General features: G+C 41.8%; 1 protein-coding gene across 4 annotated transcripts in view; it reads right to left on the reverse strand.

The window, feature by feature from the left end:
• Positions 1–23,491, reverse strand: part of LOC135460415 (nipped-B-like protein) — a 169,560-nt gene that overhangs the window by 107,837 nt on the left and 38,232 nt on the right. For all 4 annotated transcript variants that reach the window (XM_064737228.1, XM_064737225.1, XM_064737227.1 and 1 more), the window contains 3 exons: positions 23,294–23,445; positions 22,059–22,219; positions 15,422–15,515 (listed from right to left, as the gene is read on the reverse strand). In XM_064737228.1, coding sequence (XP_064593298.1) covers positions 15,422–15,515; positions 22,059–22,219; positions 23,294–23,445 — 407 coding nt within the window. The remainder of the gene's footprint in view (positions 1–15,421; positions 15,516–22,058; positions 22,220–23,293; positions 23,446–23,491) is intronic.

The following is a 23,491-nucleotide window of genomic DNA, read 5'->3' on the forward strand; positions in this document are numbered from 1 at the left end:
ATTTACCCTGGAACCCTGGCTAAATCAGTCTCAGAACTGATAATAATAATATTCAGAATTTGTGACTCCACAGCAGATTCAAAAAGTGAAATAGAGTTCCTTCAAAAGGATGGTAAAGTGCTGCCCCCAGTATTACATATTGTCTGTATGATTTCAGTACATACTAGAAAAACAATTTCTCTACATGGATTTGAATAATAAAGAGGCAGCATTCCAAAGTGAATTTGTTAAGAATAAGCACCACCAAATCAGAACAATTTTATTCCATAGAGCAATGTCTTGTGGACTACAAACTGAGTATCATGTCTCAACTTTTTAATGACTTTCTATATAGCTTCTCATAACAATTTCACTAACAAGCTGTAGAAGTATGCTCTAGACAAAAATACTGCAAGACTACAGTATACCCTATCGTAAAACTTTCAAAATATCAGTTGTTCTTGGTAAAAATGGATGTACAGAACAGAGGTGAACAAAAGCAGCTTTCGAGAGCACTGCCTTAAGAATAATACCATAAAGTATTTGTCATTAACAACTTTTCATGTAACATAATTATTTTATTAATCTAAATATCATAATGAGCTTTTGGTATTGAGGGTTTGAGGCCCACAACTGCTTTTAAAAACAGAATAAACACTTTTTTTGACTAAGTGGAATAATCTTTTTAAACAAAAGAAATTCTGTAAGAAGCAGCACAAATTTTATTTATCTGAGAAAGAGCAATTGTAACAACACGAGAAGAGAGGTAAGCTCTACAGAAAGACAGCAATAGGTTTATAACAGCTTGGAACACGAATCTAAATTATCACCAAAGGAGCAGCTATATTCATATGACAGTAGTATACAATGTCATCTACAGTACTTTTCTGACTACTCATCCTTCTAAGTCTTTAAATAGAGTTGTATCTATGACTTAGGGTGGTACAACATTAAGACAAATGCAGACCAATTAGAATTCAGATAAAAAACCATCAAAAACAAAAGCTCAGAAATTATTACTTATACAAAGATGATAGAAAGAAATGGTACTGTTCAGTCTGTAGAAGATTAGATAGTTGCAAGACACAATAACATTATTTGATATGTAAATGATTGCTAAAAATAATAAAAAAAAATCTATGTTGTTTGTCCTTTCCCATTGGAAAGAAGTCAAGAAATGTCATGCCTAACTGCAACAAAAATGATTCAGGCTAAGTATTAGAGGAAAACCTTTGCAGCACCAAGAATTTGAACAGGTTTCATGGCAAGAATAAGGAAACTCCATTACTGACATTTTAACAAAAAAAAAAGAGATGGAAGTTATTCAGAGTGACACTGGTACATCTCATCCAACATGAGATAAAAAAGATAGGAAGTCCCAAAGCCCTTTACTACTGTATTTTCTAAAATCACAAAATCTTTCTCTGGAAATCTTCTCAACTTTTGTACTAGATATAAATAAACTATTACTTATTTTGACCAACAGACTATATTGACATTCATTTTCAGAGAGCATAACTTGAAATTTAAAGAGATAGCATATGAGACAAAGAACATACATTTGTGAGGTTTTTCAGGATATATTATATTTACTTTCCACACACTCTTTGAGTATTTTTCAGGGAAGGGTCCCACCAGTTTCTCCAGAGTTTTAAATGCCTCATGAAAAACCTCAGCTTTGGCTGTTCCAGCTTAAAACTGTTGCACTCAGAAGCATCCTTGCATAAAAAAATGTTAAGACTTGAAGAAATAAACAAGAATGAATGCTTATTTTGGCCCTGTCAGAAAATATCTTTGAATAAATTTCTTCCACCTTTGTTCTGAATGACAGAGAGTGAGATGATAATTTTTCTTAACAAGTACCTCTGAGAGCACTGAAGTGTGTACTACAGATTTGAGAAGACTGCTAATTCTTCTTGCCAAACACTATACATGCAAGCACCAAGTGTAGAGAAATCTCCATGGAGAGGTCTCATAAATATCTAAGAAAACAAAAACAATCTTTCCAAATTGTTCAGAAAAAAATAAAATACCCATTTATAATTTATGGAAGAAATGCAACTTATTTCTGGAAAAGAGTAAAAACTCACATAATTTCATAAGGGTTGTTACTATTTCTTACAGATGTTTTTCTAGAAGAACTATATGGAAACAGGATGGTAAATATATGAATTCTTCTCTTGGGAAAGCAATGGACTAAAAATATTGTGGAAGACTTTTCTCTATATAGATCTTTAGAAGTTGTCTTAGGTTAAAAAAAATCCAATATTCCAGAGTATTGGGAAAGTAGAGCAAATGAATAAAGGATTTTGATAAGTAATCGATCTAGGGTAATAGAGACCACAGAATATTTTATGAGCTCAACAGAAGTAAAATACATGTTAACTTCTTGTAGAGGAATTTATAGAACTATTTTTTTATGAAAGGAGATGATAGCAAGAAAACAGAGCAACTATTGTGTTTGCATAGCTAAAAATATAACAAATACATAACAAAGAAGGGATAAAGTCCAGCCGAGAACTTTTGGATAAAACTTCAACTGCTCTGGTACCTTTACTGGAACAGAAGTGAGGGGAAAAAAATCTGTAGCAGGGAAATTTTACTCTGTTGAGTAAGTAAATAACCAACCAAAATAAAAAATATACCTTCTGTCATCTCTCAAATAATTGCCTGAGTTGCAAACAAAACTTCTTCCTCCTTCAGATTCTGTTAATCAGACAGCTCTCATTCATAAAATGTCCTGAGCTGGAAGAGACCCACAAGGATCATTGAGTCCAACTCCTGGTCCTGCACAGGACACCCCAATAATCCCATCCTGTGCCTGAGAGCATTGTCCAAACACTCCTTGAGCTCTGGCAGCCTTGGGGCTGTGACCACTGCCCTGGGGAGCCTGGTCCAGTGCCCAACCACCCTCCATGTGAAGAACCTTTTCCTAATATCCAGCCTAATCCTCCTGACACAGCCACAGCCATTCCTTCAGGTCCTGTCACTGGTCACCAAAGAGAAGAGATCAGAGCTGCTCCTTCCTCTTCTTCTCAGAAGGAAGCTGTAGACTGCAATGAGGTCTCCCCTCAGTCTCCTCCACAATAAACAAATCAAGTGACCTCAGCTACTCCTCATTAGTCTTGCCCCCAGGGTTTTTCACAGAATCACAGCACGATTAGGGCTAGGAGGGACCTCTGGAGATCATCTAGTCCAACCTCCCCTGCCAAGGCAGGGTCACCTGGAGCAGGTGACTCAGGAACTCATCCAGGTGGGTTTGGAATGTCTCCAGAGAGGGAGACTACACGACCTCTCCAGGCAGCCTGTTCCAGTGCTTTGCCACTCTCAATGGACAGTTCTTCTGCATGTTGAGGTAGAACTTCTTGTGTTTTAGTTTATGGCCATTGCTCCCCATCCTGTCACTGGGCACCACTGAAAAGAGTCTGGCACGATCCTCTTAATGCCTACCTTTGAGATATTTATATGCAATAATGAGATCCCCTCTCAGTCTTCTCTTATCCAGACTAACCAGGCCTAGCTCCTGAAGTCTCTCCTCATCAGAGATGCTCCAGATCCCTCATCATCTTTGTAACTCTCCACTGGACCCTCTTCAGGAGCTCCTTGTCTATTTTGTGCTGAGGAGCCCAGAACTGGACACAAGCACTCCAGATGTGGCCTCACTAGGGCCAAGTAGAAGGGGAGGATCACCTCTCAGAGCTGCTAGCCACACTCTTCCTGATGCACCCCATGATACCATTGGCCGTCCTGGCCCCAGGTTGCACTGCCAGTTCATATTCAACTTGTCATCCACCAAGACTCCCAGGTCCTTCTCTACAGAGCTGCTCTCTGGTAGATCAGCCCCCAACCTGTGCTGGTACTTGAGGTTATTCCTCCCCAGGTGCAGAACCCTACACTTTGCCCTTGTTGAACCTCATTAGGCTTCTCTCTGCCCAACTCTCCAGCCTATCAAGGCCCCACTGAATAGCAGCACAGCCTTCAGGTGTATCAGCCATTCCTCCCAGTTTTGTATCAACAGCAAACTTGCTGAGGGTACATTCTATCCCATTGTCCAAGTCACTGATAAACAAGTTGGATAAGATTGGACCCACTATTGATCCCTGGGGAACACCGTTGACTACATGCCTCCAACTGGATTCTGCCATGCTGATCACAACCCTCTGAACTCTGCCAGTCAGCCAGTTCTTGATCCACCTCACTGTCTGTATTGGGTCTGACTGAGATAGAGTTCATTTTCTCCTAGCAGCCCTCACAGTGCTGTGCTTTGCATTGGAAGCTGGAAAGGTGTTGAAAACACACCAGTGTTTTGGCTGCTGCTGAGCAGCACTGGCACAGCATCAGTGCTGTCTCTCAACATTCCCCTCTGCCATCAAGGGGCTGGGAGTGAGCAAGATCCTGGGAGGGGACACAACCAGGCCACCTGACCCAAATTAACCAAAGGGATATTCCATACCATGTGACATCAGCTCAGATATAAAGGCTAAGGGAGGGAAGCAGAAGGGGGGGGTGCAGCGGCATTCTTTATTCTACGTTTGGCTTCTGGAGCAACCACTATGTGTGCTGAAGCCCTGCTTCCTGGGAAGTGTCTGAACATCACACACTGATAGGAAGTAGAAATTAACTTTTCCCCTTTGCTTATGCACACACAAACTTTTGCTTTTCCTTTTTTTGCTTTAGTAAACTGTCTTATCTCAACCTACGAGTTGTTCTCCATCTTATTTCCTTGCCCCTGTCCCAGTGGAGAGTGATAGAACAGTTTGATGGGCACCTGGTGCCCAGCCAAGGACAAACCACTGCACTACACTATCCATTCATCCAAGCCACATTTCCTGAGCTTACCTACAAGGATGTTATGGGAGATAGTGTCAAAAGCCTTGATGAAGTCGAGGTAGACAACATCCACTGCTCTCCCCTCATTGACTCATCCTGCCATGCCATCACAGAAGGCTATGAAATTGGTCAAGCATGATTTCCCCTTGGTGAATCCATGCTAATTACTCATTATGACCTCCTTTTCTTCTACAGGCTTTTTGATGACCTCCAGAATTACCTGTTCAATCATTTTCCAGGGATGGGAGGAAGGCTGACTGGCTCATAGTTTCTTGGGTCCTCCTTCTTGGCCTTTTTGAAGATGGGAGTAACACTGGATGCCTCCAATCATTGGGAACCTCTCTCATTCTCCATGACTTTTTCAAAGATGATGGAGAATGTCCTAGGGTGACGTTATGATGCTTGTATCCCCCATTCATGTGTTCTGTTTATGTTGGATATTATGTTCTGTGCCTTCGAGACTGGCTCTGAACAGTGAAAGTTTTGTTTTGGTTTTTCTTATCAGCCTGGCGGGACACAGAGGGCAGTACACAGTGCTGCTTTTGCGGGTTTTTTTTGCTTTTGCTTTTCACTTGCTCTTGCTTCACTTCTGCTTGCTTTTTGCTTCTGCTCTTTAGCTAGTTTAGCTAAACAGTCCAAATTTTTCCTGGACTGTTTCTTCTCTCCTTTTCTCAACCGTCTCAAACCTGCTCTGGACTGGGACATGGGAAACTCCAAGAGTTTGCACCTTATGGTCTGCAGCAGCTGCTCCAGCACTGGAGGGACTGAGAACAGAGCGACCACCCCCAAGAGAGACTTTCTGAATTTGTCATCTTTTTCCAGAGTAGTGTCATCCGGTATTGTTCATTTTGTGTGCTGGGGGGTGCTGTGCCTGGTAAATAAACAGGTTCTTTCCACTTCTTTCTGAGGAATTCTTCCCAAACCGGTTGGGGGGAGGGGCCCTCCTTTGGAAACTCTCTATCAAATTTGCCCTAAACCAGGACAGAGAACCACAGAGTAACAACAGTAACAACATCTGCCATCTCCCTCATCACCCATAGGTGCATCATGGGCTCATGGATTTATGGGTGTTGAGTCTGTTTAGCCAATCTCTAACACAACCCTCTATGACCACGGGAAGTTTCCTTTCTGTGGTCTTCCTCTCTTACCTCTGACGTCTGCGACTCCTGAGAGTCATCCTCATCAGTGAAGACTGAGGCAAAGAAGACATTCAGTAATTCCACCTTCTCTGCATCTTCCATTACTAGGACACCCATTGGATTCAGCAGAAGACCAACATTTCCCCTAATCTTCCTTTTGCTGCTGGTATACTTGTAGAAGCTCTTCTTTTTATCCTTGATGTCCTTTGCCAGACTCAATTCCAAGTGGGCCTTGGCTTTGCTTGTCATATCCCTGCATACCCTGACAACATTCCCATAGTCTTCCCACATGGCCTGTCCCTTTTTCCACATCCCATAAATTTCTTTCTTGTGTTTGAGATTTGCTAGAAGCTCTCTGCTCATCCATGCACATCTGCTCCCTTTCCCTGATTTCTTGCTCATTGGGATACATTGGTCTTCAGCTTGGAGAAGTAGTGCTTAAATACTGACCAGCTCTCTTGAACTCCCTTCTTCTAGAGCCCCATCCCATGGGATTCCTCTAAGCAGGTCCCTGAAGAGGCTGACGTTGGCTCTCCTAAAGTTTAAGGTTCTAGTTCTGCTGTTTTTCTTCCCTCATGCAGAATCCTGAGTTCTACCATCTCATGGTCACTGAAGCCAAGGCTGCCCCCAACCTTCATGTCTTCAACCAGTCCCTCCTGGTTTGTAAGTACAAGGTCCAGCAACACTCCTTTCCTTATTAGCTTCCCCACCACTTGCATCAAAAAGTTATTAATGATCTGCAGAAAATTCCTGGACTGTGTGTGCTGGGCCATGTTCACTCTCCAACAAATATCAGGGTGGTTTAAGTTCCCTGGGAGAACCAGGGCCTGTGACTGCGAGGCTATTTCCAATTGCCCATAGAAAGCCTCATCAACTTCCTCCTCCTGATCAGGTGGTCTGTAGCAAACACTTGCAACAATGTCACCTATATCAGCCTGTCCCTTAATTCTCACCCATAAACTCTCACCTCATTCATCTGTCCCTGGGTAGAACTCAAATACATTCCAGTTGCTCTCTCACATAAAGATCAATTCCACCACCTCACTTCTCTGACCTTTCTAAAAAGTACATACCCATCCACAACAACATTCCAGTCATGTGAACTATCCCATCATGCCTCTGTCATTGCAATGAGATCATGGCCCTGCAACCGCACAGATTTCCAGTTCTTCCTGTTTATTACCTATGCTGCATGTGTTTGTATACAGACACTTCAGAGAGGCAATCAGGCATGCAGGTTCCCTAGAAGGGGTATAAGAGGATTCACCATAACCACTCTTGATGTGTTTTTTCCTTTGATCTTTACCTTGAGGGGCAGTCAAGGAACATCAATCACTGCAATGTCTGGTATGACCTACTCCCCAGGAGGAAGCAAAGGCATGAGTACTGCCACTTTGGACCCTATCCCCGAGTCCTTTGGTTTAAAGCCCATCTCACCAAATTGGCCAACCTGCTGCCAAAACTTCTCTTGCTCTTTTAAGACAGGTGGATCCCATCCCTCCCTAACAGGCTGCAATCATTAAAGCACAACCCACTGTCATAAAAGCCAAAACCTTCTTGATGGCACCAGCCACAGAGCCAGACTGATCTGCACTATGTGTCTCCTTCTGGCGATCCCCATTTCTCTGACCAGTAGGATAGATGAGAAGATGACTTGGGCACAGATGTTTTTCACCTGCCTCGCCAAGGCTTTATAGTCTTCCTTGATCCTACCTACTTTTTGGCTTGCAGCATCATTCGTACCCACATGAAAAAGTAATAGCGGGTAGTAGTCTGTACTCTTGAAAAGTTGGGGCACTCTTGGCAACATCATGGATATCAGCCCCCAGTAGACAGCATACCGCTCCTAGCTCTATCAGGCTGGCAGATGGAGGCCTCAATGCCCCATAACAGAGAGTCACCCTCTACGATCAATCAACATTTCCTTTTACGGTAACTACCATGCACTGCTGGTGCAGGTTCCCTTTGTTGGCCTTGCTCACGGACATCTAGTCTTTACAACATCATATTTTTTTGGGACACCTTCCACTAGATCAGGTTACTCAGGGCCCCATCCAACAGTCCCAATTCTCTCAGCCTTTCCTCATAGCAGAGGTGCTCCTGCCCTCTAACCATCTTGGTGACCTCCTCTGGACTTGCTCCAACAGGTCCATGTCCTTCCTATGCTGGGGACCCCAGAGCTGGAGGTAGCACTGCAGGTTGGGTCTCACCAGAGCAAAGTAGAGGGACAGAATCACCTCCCTCGACCTGCTGGCCACTCCTCTTTGGGTACAGCCCAGCACACAGGGGGTTTCTGGGTGCCAGCGCACATGGACAGGGCATGTCCAGCCTCTCACCAACCAGCATTCCCAAGTCTCTCTCCCCAGGGCTGCTCTTCACTCTCTACAACTTCCTGAAAGGTGGTTGTAGTCAGGTGGGGGTTGGTCTCTTTCTCCAGGCAGCAACTGACAGAACAAGAGGACAGAGTCTTAAGCTGCAGCAAGGGAAATATAGGTTGGATGCCAGGAAAAAGTTTTTTACTGGAAGTGATAAAGTACTGGAATTGTCTGCCCAGGGAGGGAGGTGGTGTAGTCACCATCCCTGGATGTGTTTTAAAAAAGACTGGATGTGGCACTCAGTGCCATGGTTTAGTTGAGGTGTTAGGGCATGGGTTGGACTCGATCTTAAAGGTGTCTTCCAACCTAGTGATTCTGTGATTCTTCATCTGTTCATCCCCCAGCCTGGTTTGATCCTGGGGATTGCCCTGACCCAGGTGCAGCACCAGCACTTGGTCTTGTTAAACCTCATGAGATTCCAATGGGCCACTTCTCGAGCTTGTCCAGATCACTCTGGATGGCCCTGTCCTTTAGGTGAGTCACCTGCACCACTTAGTTTGGTGTCATCTGCAAACCTGCCGAGGGTGCCCTTGATCCCTTTGTGTCATTAATGAAGATAACACTGGTCCCAATACAGTCCCTTGAGGGACACCACTGGTCACTGATGTCCATTGAGACTCAGAGCTGTTGACTACAACCCTCTGGATGTGACCATCCAACCAATTCCTTCTCCCCTGAAGAGTCCACCCATCAAATCCATCTGTCTCTAATTTAGAGAGAAAGATGTTGTGGGGCTCCATATCAAAGGCTTTACAGAAGTCCACAGAAAGGACATCTGTAGCCCTTCCCTTGTCCACTCATGGAGTCACTCCATCAGAGGAAGCCACTGGGTTGGTCAGGCAGGACTTGCCTTTGGTGAAGTTGTGCAGGCTGTCCCAAATCACCTCCCCATCCTCCATGTGCCTTAGCAGAGCTTCCCGGAGAGTCTGTTTCATGATCTTCCCAGGCACAGGGGTGAGGCTGACAGGGTGGTGGTTCCCAGGGTCCTCCTTTCTACCCTTTTTAAAGATGGGGACAATATTTTTTTTTTCCAGTCACCTGGGACTTCACCTGACTGTCATGCCTTTTCAAATATCATGGAGAGTGGCTTGGCAACTACATCAGTCAATTCCCTCAGGACTCTGGGATGCATCACATTGGGTCCCATAGACTTATCTACATTCAGGTTCCTCAGATGGTCATGAGCCCGATCTTAAAGTGGAAGGGACTTTTCTCCCCCAGTCCCCATCCTGCTGTCCATCCATTTGACAGGAGTGGGAAGAGAGGTTGGCATTGAAGACTGAGGCAAAAAATTGAAGAGTACCTCAGCCTTCTCCTTGTCTATTCTTAACAGTTTCCCAGCACTGTTTATCAGGGGGGTAACACCTTTTTTGACTGCTGACAGACCAGCAGAAGTCTTTCCTGTTATTCTTTGCATCTCTTGCCAGGTTCAGTTCCAGCTTTGCCTTGACCTTCTTGACCCCATCCCTACACAACTGGACTGCATCCCTATACTCTTCCCAGGATACCTATCCTTGTTTCTATTGCCTGTGCATTTCCTTCTTACCCTTTAGTTTGACCAGCAGGTCTCTACTCAGACATGCCCATCTCTTGCCTTCCTTGCCCAATTTCTTGCTCCTGGGGATCACTGGCTCTTGTGCTCTATGGAAGGTTTCCTGCAACATCTGCCAGCTCTATCCTGCTTCCTTGTCCGAGGGCAGTTTCCATGGGGTTCCTATTGACTGACTCCTAGAAGAGCTGGAAGTTTGCTTTCCTAAAGTTCATTGTCCCAACTTTACTCTTTCTCTCCATAATTCTACCAGGCACTCAAGTGAGCCAGACAGGCCTGTAGTTTCCAGGATCATCCATCTTTAAAATTGGGATATTTGCCAGCTTTCAGTGAGCTGAGGCCTCTCCAGATTCCCAAGATCATTGAAAAATCATTGAGAGAGGCCTTGTGGTGACATCAGCAGCTCTTTGAGGAGCCAAAGATGGAGGCAAAGAATGCATTAAACATCTCTGTCTCATCCATGTCCCTGTTTGTGAGGTGACCATCCTCATCCTGTAATGGGCCAATGTTATTTCTTCACTGCCTTTTGCTATTAATGTATTTAAAAACTGTTTATTGTCTCCCAAAGTTTTGGCAGCTCCAGCTCCAGCTGAGCTTTGGCCACACAAATTTTCTTCCTACAGTGGCGAGCAGCATCTCTCTATTCTTCCCATACCACCTGACCTTGCTTCCACTGGGCACACACCTTCCTTTATAACCTTATTTCCAATAGGAGATCACTGTTCAGCCATGCCTGGCCTTCTGCCTCACCTGCTTGACTTCCAACATTGGGCAATTTCCTTCTCCTGTGCCCTTAGGAGGTGATGCTTAAAAAATGACCAGCACTGATGGACCCCAGCATCTTCAGAAGTTTTTTCCCAGGGGACTTACTCACTAGTTCCCTCAGCAGCCTGAAGTCTGCTCTCCTCATGTCCAGAATTGAGGTTTTGCTGGCACTTTTCCTCCTGTCAAGAGATTTTAAACTCGATCTCTTCATGGTCACTGTGGCCATGATGGCTGCCAATCACCACTTTGCTCATGAGATCCTGTGTTGACCAGCAACAGATCAAGGAGGGCATCTTTCTGAGTCGGCTTCCTTAGGATCTGTTCCATGAAGTTGTCATCCATGTGTTTTAGCAATCTTTTAGACCTGTTTGTACCAGCTGTGTGATATTCCCAGTTAACAACTGGAAAGTTCAAATTCCCCATAAGGACAAGGGTGGTTGATTTAGAGGTGTTCCTCAAAGAATAATTCATCGGTGTCATGGTCCTGGTTAGAAGGTCTATAAAAGATTTTCACAATGACATCCTCATTATTGGTTTGCTCCTTGATTCTTACCCAGAGGATCTCAACCATGCCATGGCCAACTCCACACATTGCAGTCCCTCCATTACATAGTGCCATACCCCCCCAACACTACCTGCCCTTCCTATACCTCCTGAAGAGACTGTAATCATTCATCATGACACACCAGTCTTGAAGTAATTCAGAGCTGTACAATCACAGTCTCCAAGTCTCCAGAAGTCCTTGCTACTTCCATCTCAGAAGTACAGAAATGCAGTCTGTAAACATACCTTCAGTAATTGTCTCACATTTCTATGTCATATAAGAAAGATTAGATATAACATCCTTCTTGTGTTTTTTCCTCTGGACTGGTATCTAGTGCCATTCTTTTTGTCCTCCCAAGCAAACTATTAATTATTTTGCTAACTTTATTTATCAAAGTGTGCAATTTGTCAACCAAACTTTCAAGGACAAATGATAGTAGCAACAAAAAGCTCAGTGTAGATACTTGCTGTTTGTCACTGGAAAATTTATCAGCATAACCAATCGCTTTCACTCCAAATTATAGGCAAAAAAACCTCACAGTCAGAGATCACATATTCTAAATAGCACTCATTATCTATATCTCTTCAATGCATTTCTAAAATGCAAGATTAGAGGAAGCAAACATCTGGCAAGATTCTTGCAGCATCAAGAACTGGTTCTCTCAATCAGGGTTTATTAATTTCTTGAAGAAGTCAAAATTAGTAACCGTTTTTCAGTTGTGTGCTTTATCAATGAGAAAAGTAAAGCTAGCATACAGGTGAATGAAAAAGCTCCTCTTCCACTTTTTCAGCCTCTCAAATGCTGAAATGTTACAATCTGAACTGTACAATCAGTTGTTTTCAGAAATATTCATGAAAAGTATACCTTCAAAACAAGTTCCAAGACAACCAATTGAAACAGCAGCAACTTTAACCAGAAAAATAACTCAAATATTCTTCTGGCTGAGTGGTTACCAAACAAGTTATATTTCTTTAAGAAAAAGTCTATGCAGCAATGGGGGAAGATGTCAGAAAATTCTTTTAAATTTAGCACAATACTATATGATCCCTATATTAGTGGTTAATGCTTAGTTTTGTACCATACAGTGCTTAGTACAAATGCCAGAGATTACTGTGCCCTTGTGTTAACTCCCTACATTTGTGACTAATAAGTCTTATGCCAGCTAATGCTTCCTTGTTTACTTATATCAGTGATTAATATGTAGTAGCAGATGTCTTAGTTTCAAGAACAGAGAGAGAGTACTGGAGTAAAGAATGATAAGGGAAATGTATTGTGACCTGACCACATATTTGAGATACTCTCAAGGAGGAAAGATTCATCAGATAATTCGGGAACATAAAAGGGAATTTAAAGGAATGGGATGTTCCCAAATGACCACCAAAGACCCTCAAAAGACCCCTACTCATATACAAATATGTTTGTGGAAATAACAAGCATGTATGCATGTATTCAGGAAATGTGATGAAAATGTAATAGACATATGATGAATATATATTGGTTTCAGGAATATAACCCGGTCTGTTAGGTTACTGGGCATGCATGCTTTGAGGAGAATTCCCCATGCATCCAGTGCTGCTGATTAAGCAATTTTTGCTTCCTAACATTAAAAAAAATTGTTTGGAACGTTTATTTCCCAGTTTTAGGTGACAATGGTAATCATATATTTGAGTGCAAGTAGCTTATGTCAGAACCGAGGACATTCCTCTGGCTGCCTTGGATGGCTCGAGCCCCTGGCAAGGAGCTCAGAGACCTTAGCACGAAGCCAAAGACAGCTGTGCTTTTGATTTTAACCCATGGAGAAAATGATCAACCTTATGTGAAGATTTACAAGCCACGAGAGTTTAAGTAGAATGATAGCTAGTTTGTCACAAGAGAGAAAAGTAGAATTTTGGGGTTTTTAGAATGGAAGTTCAGAAGCCAAGATGAAGGGATTTGGACGTGCCTTGTCCTTCCTCTTTCTTCTTCTTAGCCTCCATCTTCTGTGTGATGGTGGCACTTTTGGATTGGTTTAGAGTAGAGACGGACTGTCTAACATAGGTGATAGGTATTGTAAAATTATTGTAAATAAAGTATATGTAGTTCTTAGCATAAAAAACTAACACCACCTCTGGGACAGTCAGTGTGCCATGGACCAACCTGCTAGACAGACCTCAGCAGGTCAGAAAAAAAATGTTATAGATAAGAGAAAATAAACAACCTTGAAAACCACAGCCAAGGAATCCTGACTCCTTCTTCGATTGCGACACTGGGAAAAAGAGACATTCTAACACCTCGGGGTCATCTCGACCACAGAGACTCCGAGAGCTTAGATTCACAATGTTGTTAAACTGATAAGCTCAAACATCAATTTTGTGTACAGAGTTAAAGAAAAACAACCACATTTAGTCTCTGCCATTTACATAAGTCTCACAACAAGTCCTTTAGCACAAAACCTCCTAAAATACTCATGAAGGCATGCTATACAATTACTTCTCACTTGCATTTGAGCCACATTTCTTCTATCACTATTTACTACAGTATATGCCTGCAGAAGATGAACCACAGTGATCATTTAGCAGTAACAGAATCATAGAATAATTCAGTTAAGAAGGAACCTCAGGAGGCCTTTAGTTGATCCTTGTGATCAAAGCGGGGTGAGCAAGACCATGTGTCCTGGTTCTGACCAGGACAGGGTTAATTTTTGCAGTAGTTGTGAGGGGGCATGGCCAGGACCCAGAAGTTATTCTATACTACCTAACATCATTGCTGGGGGCAAGGGGAAAGGGAGTGTCTTCTGGGGAGAAGGGGCTCCTTCCAGCGAAGTAAGTGGGGCAGAGGAAGCCATCCAGCCATCCGCTATTGTAGGGGGGTTTCCATGTGAATAATTTCCTTTCTTGTACCCTTTGTCATTAGTATTGTTGCTCTCACTGTTACTTTTCTTATCTCATTGCTGTTTCCAGTAAATTGTTCTTATCTCAACCCATGATCTTTGCCCTCTGTATCTCCAATTTTCCTCTCTGGCCCACCACCCACCACAGCAGGAGGGGGAGGGGAAAATGGGAGACCAAAAGAAGGTCACATAGTTTGTGAGAGTCTTGGTGGGGGTACTGAATTGGGAAGTATCCCTCCTAAACCATGACACCATGTTATGCAGGGCTAATCCAGCCAGGTCTTGAAAACATCCAAGAATGAAAAATGCAGATTCTCTGGGCTTTTCTAATGCTCGACTGTCCTGATAGAAAAAAAGGTTTTCCTTATATCTAGTCAGAACCTCTCATTTCAATCTAAGTCCACTGTGTCTCATCCTTGCTCCACAACACTGTGGAAAGCCTGACTCAAGTCTTCATGATAATCTCATAGGTATGAGGAAACTGCTCTAAGGTCTGCCTGTTCATTGTGTGTCATCCCATCTGTGTGTCCCTGTCATCATCATCATCTACATTCACCCACAAAGACTTGTTATCCAGGCTGCACAACCCCAAAACCCTCGCCTTCTCTGGAATCTCCCCCATCTCCTCTTCTCCCTCTCCACCTATTCTGACCACCTAGAAAGATTTAATTTTGTTTCAGGATTAAAGAGAAGAAAACAATATTGCTTCTTTTTACTATTGCTATGTAAATACATAAGCACTGAATACTTAAATTAACAAAAATATGCCCAAACCCCTACCTTACTAATCTCATCTATCTCAGTCATTGCTTCTTAGGAAGAATATTAAAAACAGCAGTATGCATTACATATTTTAGCATAAAGAATTATTTTCTCAGCTGACTGACAGTTTATCCTATTCCTTGTCCACAGCTAAGGTTTTCAGGCTTCATTTATGCTATATATATTGTGTTCATTGAACTACTTTTAATTTCATGTTCATAAAATTTGATGATGGCAATCAAGACAAGCATTACATGTTAAAACACTTTTGAGCTGGTTAAGAGTTCAATACTTGTAATGCTGCCTTGAAATAATTTCTTATGTAGAGCAACTGAAACTATTCCTTTAAAGAATTTAATCCTCATATTGGAAAGGATTTAAAATTATTCTGTCCTTCATGGATTTGAGTTTTGCTTTGAAGTATGATTAATCAATTTTTGAACCTTCAGAACGTTCTTCTGAATCAGGGCTCAAAATAATTTTGTATCGAAAAATTAATGACATACTCTTTAGCACTATTGGAATACAGAAGTTGGGAGAACTAACTTTAAACTCTGTGTTTTAAAACTGGGAAAAAAAATACATTCATATATATGACTGCTAGATTACCTTTAAGGGTTCCATCACTTCCAGATGGAGAGCAGACTGACTGTGGTGACCTCAAGGAAAAAGATGCAGCATTCCTTACTGAAGGATCTCCATCCTAAAGTGACCATGATAAAATAAAAAAAAAAATCATGAACACTTCATAAAATAAAGACCAAAATTAGTACATATACTGGTAAAATGGACTGGATGAAAAAGCATACGAAAATATTAGAAAAATATTTCTTTATATAAAAAACTTTGTCATTTAGACTCCTATTAGACTACTATACAGGCAAAATTAAAAAAAAAAAATCAGCCTTAAGAATTTAGAACCAGAACATGCACACAAAAATAAATCCATGTATGTCTTCTAGCTAAATAAGCACTTTGGTTGACATTAAGATTTCATTTAGAAGTTTTTTGTTACATATAGTAAAGAGCTGAAAAACAGAAAGATGAACTCTCTACAATACCAACTGAAAGAAATTGAGTATAATAAGTAGATTTTTCTCTTTTTTAAACAAATTCAGCATTATTTAAATTAGCCTACCCTTAAAGTTTACTAGAATGCCATCTTACTTTTACAGTTAAGCAAACCAAAACTTTGTATTCATACCCTCCAACATAAACACATCAGGACTGAACAAAATCTGTAGCACATCCATTGTGGCAACTGAAATAGATGGATGTCAACTACACACTCCCTCTGACAATGGTAAATCAGCCAATTTCCACATGCATAGCAGTAGATCAGTCACTGCATGTTATGCCTTGTGAAGGCATAGTTCACACTGCTTAAGAATAAAGAAAATAGTTTGATATTTATGGACTGAAAGTGCTTACAAGGCAAAGAGTATAAATTCATAAGAAACCATACTTCATCAATTTCATCACACATAGGCATTTACAAAACAATTCTATTAGATTTTTTCCCCTCCCACAGCAAAATGAATCTAAACCTCATGATGTGCTATTAATTACACTTATTTTTCTAACTGCTTGCAAAAAGACTTGTTGCCTGGTGAGAAAGCCTCATGTGTAAAGAAATCTAATATTCTGATTCGATGCAATAAAAACAACTATACCTTAAACTTACATGCTTTTTATTGTAAGTCAAAATGAATTAATTTGCTGATCTAACAGTTACTTGCTTATTTAATACACTGAAAGTAAGATTATTTTTTCAAACATTAATTATCACTGAATTATAATAAATCTCAAATCCACCAAAATACTGGAGGGAACAAAAGCTTAGTAACTTTCATAGATATTTTTTTTATTAGAACAGGAGAGGTCCTCTACCCATGGACATCCAAGGACAAAGGTAAAGACGTCTTTTATTAAATTAAGTGAACTAACTAGGTAGATGATCTTTCAGGTACACACATGCCATTCCTGAAAATTTGTCAGCTAGTGTACAAGCCCTCATTTACTCTTTCCTAGATAAGAACTTCATCAAATGGTGAAATGTAAGCACAAACTTCTATTCTGGGCATGTTCTCACATGCACTTATAGCCCAGAAAGCCAACTGCAGTCTGGGCTGCATCAAAAGCAGTGTAACCCAGCAGGTCAAGAGAAGTGATTCTGTCCCTCTGCTCTGGTGAGACCCCACCTGCAGTACTGCCTCCAGCTCTGGAGTCCCCAGCACAGGAAGGACATGGACCTGCTGAAGCAAGTCCAAAAGAGGCCACCAAGATGATTAGAGGGCAGGAGCACCTCTGCTATGAGGAAAGGCTGAGAGAATTAGGACTCTTCAGCCTGGAGAAGAGAAAGCTCCAGGGAGACCTTAGAGCAGCCTTCCAATAGCTGAAGGGAGCCTGCAACAAAGCCAGAGGAGGACTCTTTATCAGGGAGTGTAGCAATAGGACAAGGAACAAGGGCTTAAAGCTGAAAGAGGGTAGATCTAGATTAGATGTTAGAAAGGAGGTCTTCCCTGTGAGTGTGGTGAGGCCCTGGGACAAGTTGTCAAGAGAAGCTGTGTCTGCCAAATCCCTGGAAGTGTTCAAGGCCAGGCTGGATGGGGCATGAAAACCCTTGGTCTAGTGGAAGGTGTCCCTGTCTACAGTAGGGGGTTGGAACTAGATGGTGTTTAAGGTCCCTTCCAACCCAAACCATTCTTTGATTATCAGGTTTCTCAAATATGGTCCTTTACTTGAGTATTTGCACAGTGAGTCTTCAAGTATATGCTTGCTGATTTAGTAGAATCGAATATTACAAACCCACAATATCCTACAGACATTAATAACTTTTTAAGAACAAAATCCCAAAGCTAAGAAAAAAGATAAACAAAGTTTTAGATTTTATGATTTAATAATCCTTGCTCATAACTATCTCTCAATGTTAATACTGTTTTTAAAAAAGACGCAGCATTATGATTAATGTGATTGTTCATATATAAATGCAAAACTTGAATTACTTCAACTTCTTCAAACTATTTTCTGCGGGACAGCTACTAAAATCAGTTTTTAAAGGTATACTTACTTTTTACTCACGGTCTTTTTCCCATTAAACTAAACAACAATGGCATGCTTTATGTTTTCACAGTCGGTCAGTTTTTAATGAGTTTCATAGAATTGTTAAGATTGGAAAATATTTTTAAGATCATCAAGTCCAACCAATAACACAGCACCACCATTATGTTGATCATTAAACCATGTCCTCAAGTGCCACATCCACACATTTTTTTGAACACTTCCAAGGATGGTGACTCAACCAATACCCTGGGCAGTCTGTTCCAATGTTTGACAACCGTTTCCATATTGACATTTGCCCTAATATCCAATCTAAACCTCCCCTAGACCAACTTGAGGCCATTTCCTTTTGTCCTATCTCTTCTTCCCCAGAAGACCACAAATCCCACCTGGCTCCACCCTCCTTTCAGGTAGTTGTAGAGAGTGAGAAGGTTACCCCTGAGCATCCTGTTCTCCAGGCTAAACACCCCCAGCTCCCTCAGCCACTTCTTGTGCTCCAGACCCAGCTCCATTGCCCTTCTCTGGACTTGCTCCAGCACCACAATGTCTTTCTTGCAGTGAGGGGCCCAGAACTGGACACAGCATTTGAGGTGTGGCCTCACCAGTGCTGAATACAGAGGGACAATCACTGCCCTGGTCCTGCTGCTCACACCATTTCTGATCCAAGCCAGGATGCCATTGGCCTTCTTGCCTACCTAGGCACACACTGGCTCATGTTCAGCTGCTGTTGCTCAGCACCCCCAGGTCCTTTTCCTGTGGGCAGCTTTCCAGCCACTATTTCCCAAGCCTGTAGTGTTTCAGGGGGTTGTGTGACTCAAATGCGGGACCTGGCACTTGGCCTTGTCGAACCTCATACAATTGGCCTTGTCCCATTGCTCCAGCCTGTCCAGATCCCTCTGCAGAGCCTTCCTGCCGTCCAGCAGATCAACACTCCACCCCAACTTGGTGCCCTCTGTAAACTTGCTGAGGTTGCACTTGATCCCCTTGTCCAGGTCATCAATGAAGATATTAAAAAGGGCTGGCCCCCATACTGAGCTTTGGGGAACTCCACTGGTGACTGGCTGGCAACTGGATGTAGCTCCATTCTCCACCACTCTCTGGGCCTGACCATCCTGACAGTTCCTAGCCCAGTGAAGAGAGCACCTGTCCAACCCATGGGCTGCCAGCTTTTCCAGGAAAATTCTATGGGAGACAGCATCAAAAACTTTACTGAAGTGCAGGTAGTCACACACACAGCCTTTCCCTCACACACTAGGTGGGTCATCTGGTCATAAAAGGAGATCAGGTTGGTCAAGCAGGACCTGCCTTTCCTAAACCCCTTCTGGCTGGGCCTGATCCCCTGGTTGTCCTTTGTCCTGCACATGCCACGTGATCACACTCAAAATGATCTATTCCATAACCTTCCCAGGTACTGAGGTCAGGCTGACAGGCCTGTAGCTCCCCGGATCCTCCTTCCGGCCCTTCTTGTTTATGGCTGTCACATTGGTACCTCCAGTCACCTGGGACCTCCTCAGTTGGCTAGGACTGCTGGTAAATGATGGACAGTGTCTTGGTGACCTCTTCTGCCAGCTCCCTTAGTACCCTTGGCTGGATCCTATCCAACCCCATAGACGTGAGGGGGTCTAAGTAGCATACCAAGCCTTTTCCTCATTATTTGTCACTGTTTACCTCCACATCAAATACAGGATGGAGATTCTCCTTGGCCCTCCTTTTGTTGCTGATGTATCTGTAGAACCACTTTTTGTTGTCTTTTACAGCCGTAGGCAGATGAAGTTCTAGCTGGGCTTTGGCTCTTCAAATTTTCTCCCTGCATGACCTCACAACATCCTTGTAGTCCTACTGAGCTGCCTGCCTCTTTTTCCAGAGGTGATGCACTCTCTTGTTCTCTCTGAGTTCTATTCAAAGCTCTCTGTTCAGCCAGGCCAGTCTTCCCTGCTGGCTTGTCTTTTGGCACATGGGGACAGCCTGCTCCCTTCAGATTTCTTTTTTAAAGCACATCCAGCTTTCCTGGAGCCCTTTGCCCTTCAGGACTGCCTCCCAAGTGACTCTCTCAACTAGGCTCCCAAACAGGCCAGTCTGCACTCTGCAAGTCCAAGGTGGTGGTTTTGCTGATCCCCCTGCTTACTTCTCTGAGAACAGAAAATTATCATTTCATTATCACTGTGCCCAAGATGGCCTCCAGTTATCACATCCCACACCAGCCCTTCTCTGTTCACAAACAGCAGGTCCAGTGGGGCACTACTCCTGATTGTCTCACTCACCAGCTGTGTCAGTTCTTCCACACACTCCAGGTACCTCCTGGACTGTTTCCTCTGCTGTGCTCTATTTCCAGAATAGATCTGGTAAGTTGAAGTCCCCCATGAGAACAAGGGCCAGTGATTGCGAGACTTCTCCCAGCTACCTATAGAACATTTTGTCTTTTTCATCTTGGCTGGGTGGTCTATAGGAGATTCCCATCAGGAGATTTGCTCTGCTGGCCTTCCCCTTAATTCTTACCCATAAACACTCAACCCTACCATTGCCATCATCGAGTTCTAGACAATCAGAACATTCTCTAACATATGATATCTAACGCCTCTCCTTCCTTGCTGATCCCTTGTAAAGAGTTTATACTCATCCATTGCAGCCTTTCAGTCATGCAAGTCATCCCACCATGTCTCCATGATTGCAACTACATTATAGTTTCCCTGCTGTACCATGGCTTCCAGTCCATCCTGTTTGTTGCCCATGGTGCATGCATTGTTGTAGATGCACTTCAGTTGCATGTGCTGATGATACAAAACTAGGAGGAGTGGCTGATACACCTGAAGGCTGTGCTGCCATTCACAGGGACCTTGATAGGCTGGAGAATTGGGTGGAGAGAAGCCTAATGAGGTTCAACAAGGGCAAGTGTAGGGTCCTGCACCTGGGGAGGAATAACCCCAAGTACCAGTACAGGTTGAGGGCGGCCTACTAGAGGTAGTAGTTGGGGAATATATGTTCATTTAATGTCAAGAACTGCTTCCTATTTTGAAGAATTTGCATTGCTGAAACAGAGACTGAGAAAAGTACCTGATGAGATTGTGTATTATGATAGATTCCTTCATTGCAAAACTCTCTTGTTGAAGATATCACTTCTCAGCTAATATTTTTCATCAGCATAATTCTTTCATTTAAAAAGAGAAGACTAATAAAACTAATAACTGTCTTAGAGTCCCAGTGTACTAATCCCTGTAAGGAATTTAGGTAGCCTGGTGTTATCAATACACTTGTTGAATACAACAGTTTTTTGCTTCCACAAGCTAATTTAGGAAGACAAGAGTTGCCCCTAGTTTTCATAAGGTAAATTAAATATATCTTTTTTAAAAAGGTCAAAAAAAGGCCCACTTGTCACCAGGTTTTGATCAAGTTTTGTAACTGTTGTAGGCATCACTAAGACCGCATAGTTCAAAGAACTAAAAGCAAAAAATAAAAATGAAACTTAAGTGCTGTCTCCTTAAGAGGTGTTAAGAGACTGTGTGCCAAACTTGTAAAGAAGAGTCAAAACATGCTTCATCCACAGGATGAGATGCTCATTAAGAAAGTGAAGAAGTTGAAAACACCATGGGAGAAAGTTGCTGTTCTTTTTCACTTATAATCAATACTTTAGCAAGACTTTCTCCCACGTGAAATCAAGTCACTAGGAAAACATATTATAAATAAACCAGGCCATAAAAGCACATCATAGATCTGTAAGAAAAAAATGTTAAAAGCAATTTTTGTCTTTGACAACACTACTATATTACTGAATAGGTTATGCAATTGTCTCATATAATTGACAGGGGAATCTTCAGAAAGACATGTTAACTATAAACCTATTTAGAATCTAGTATTGTTTACATCAATATATTGATACAATAATTGCAGAGAGACTCTACCATCTCTTTATAATAACCTCACATACATTAGATATTTTTACTTTTCATACTTTCATCAGAATTAATGTCACAAACTGTTCCAAAGGACAGAGATCTAGAAAAATCTTAAAACTTGCACATTAAAGTTGCACATCTGAGTGCATACATCTGAAACCAAAATATATTGTCAGTGGTTTTATTCATCAGCAGCATCCTCATAAAATATCTGACTTTTAAGGCAGCTAAACACATACTTGGTTTATCACAGTAAATATTTGTTTCATCATCATAAACTGATCTAGGTAACATACATCACTACTTATCCTGTGCACCATCTGTAGATAGTCTTCATTTGAGCCATGTCTAGAATTATCAGCATGATAATTAGCTGAATTTCCAGACAACTGACTTGAAACTTTATTTTCATGGAGATTTCTCATCCCAGTTGTGACAATGGGACTAGATACTGAAGCTGAAATACAGAAAAATAAAAATATTTATACCAATATAGTCACACAATCATTAACTCTAAAAAAATCTCACAGAAAAGGCCATAATATGAATGTGTTGGATGCAGGAGGTCTAGGATTGTAACAAGAATCCCAACTTTCTTCACTGAATCCTTTTTGCACAAATACCTTGAATAAAATTAGTATCCAAGTTTTAAATTTTCAAGAGACCTAAACCTAAATTCCATGTACAGATTAGCCAAGCTTCGCTCCACATCTATCCTAATTACAGTCAGCATCATACTCATAGGTTATAGAAAACTTTATTTTCCTTTATATAATATGCATTCTCTACCTTTAATAACTTCCAAGGTATTCATGAGACATATAACGTTACATACAGAACACCTATATAAATTCTAAGCACACTGCTAAACTTTAGGAACAGATGATTTAAAAGAATCTAACAAGAATTCTACTTCCAAGAAAGGATAATGCCTAGATACTTAACAGTGTTCATGTTGTTCAAGATTGCTTTGAGAAAAGGGAAAAACAAAGACATCCATTAATTCTGAAGGTCATCTTTGCCAGTTACTGCATACCTTGAGTATAATTCTAGCCAACTTAGCCTAGCCTACACTGCAAAGGTTTGGTACGGTTAAATAAGCTGGCAGGAAAATTTACATTACACTGGCAAAAAATATGTTTTCGCAAGTACAGATAAACAATTGCCATAGCTAACAAAAAGTTTTAGGGTTTTTTAAATTTTTCTATTATCATGTATATGTGACAACTATGCAAAATCAGTGTACATAGAGGAGAAGCATTAACACCAAGGTCACTGGTTCAATCCCTATATGGGCCATTCACTTAAGAGTTGGACTTGATGATCCTTCTGGGATGTTTTGAAATAAAATAAATACTACCACTGTACAGTCAGGAAAGCCAAGGTTAAGCATACCCAAAAAATTCTCTACCAACTCCAAGATTTGCATTAAGCATGTGACTCCTTCAAAGAAATTAGAGAGCTGTGAAACACACACATGAAGGTAAAGCTGACTTAAGATAGGAGAATAAAATAAATATCAAAGACTTACCTTGCTGCATCTGAGGATGTGGTGTGTAACTTGGAGGATGTGAATATGGCATGTATCCTGCAGGACTTTGAGGAGCATATGGACTAGGCACTGGACTGTTCTGTTGTGCCAAAAACCTGTTACCAGAGCTTGTTTGTGGTGGCACAAACCGGCTAAAAAATAAAATGAAGAAGTTTGAAAAAGTTGGAAAAGGAAATT

Source organism: Zonotrichia leucophrys, unplaced genomic scaffold (assembly GCF_028769735.1).
Source record: "Zonotrichia leucophrys gambelii isolate GWCS_2022_RI unplaced genomic scaffold, RI_Zleu_2.0 Scaffold_40_478709, whole genome shotgun sequence".
NCBI lineage: Eukaryota > Metazoa > Chordata > Aves > Passeriformes > Passerellidae > Zonotrichia > Zonotrichia leucophrys.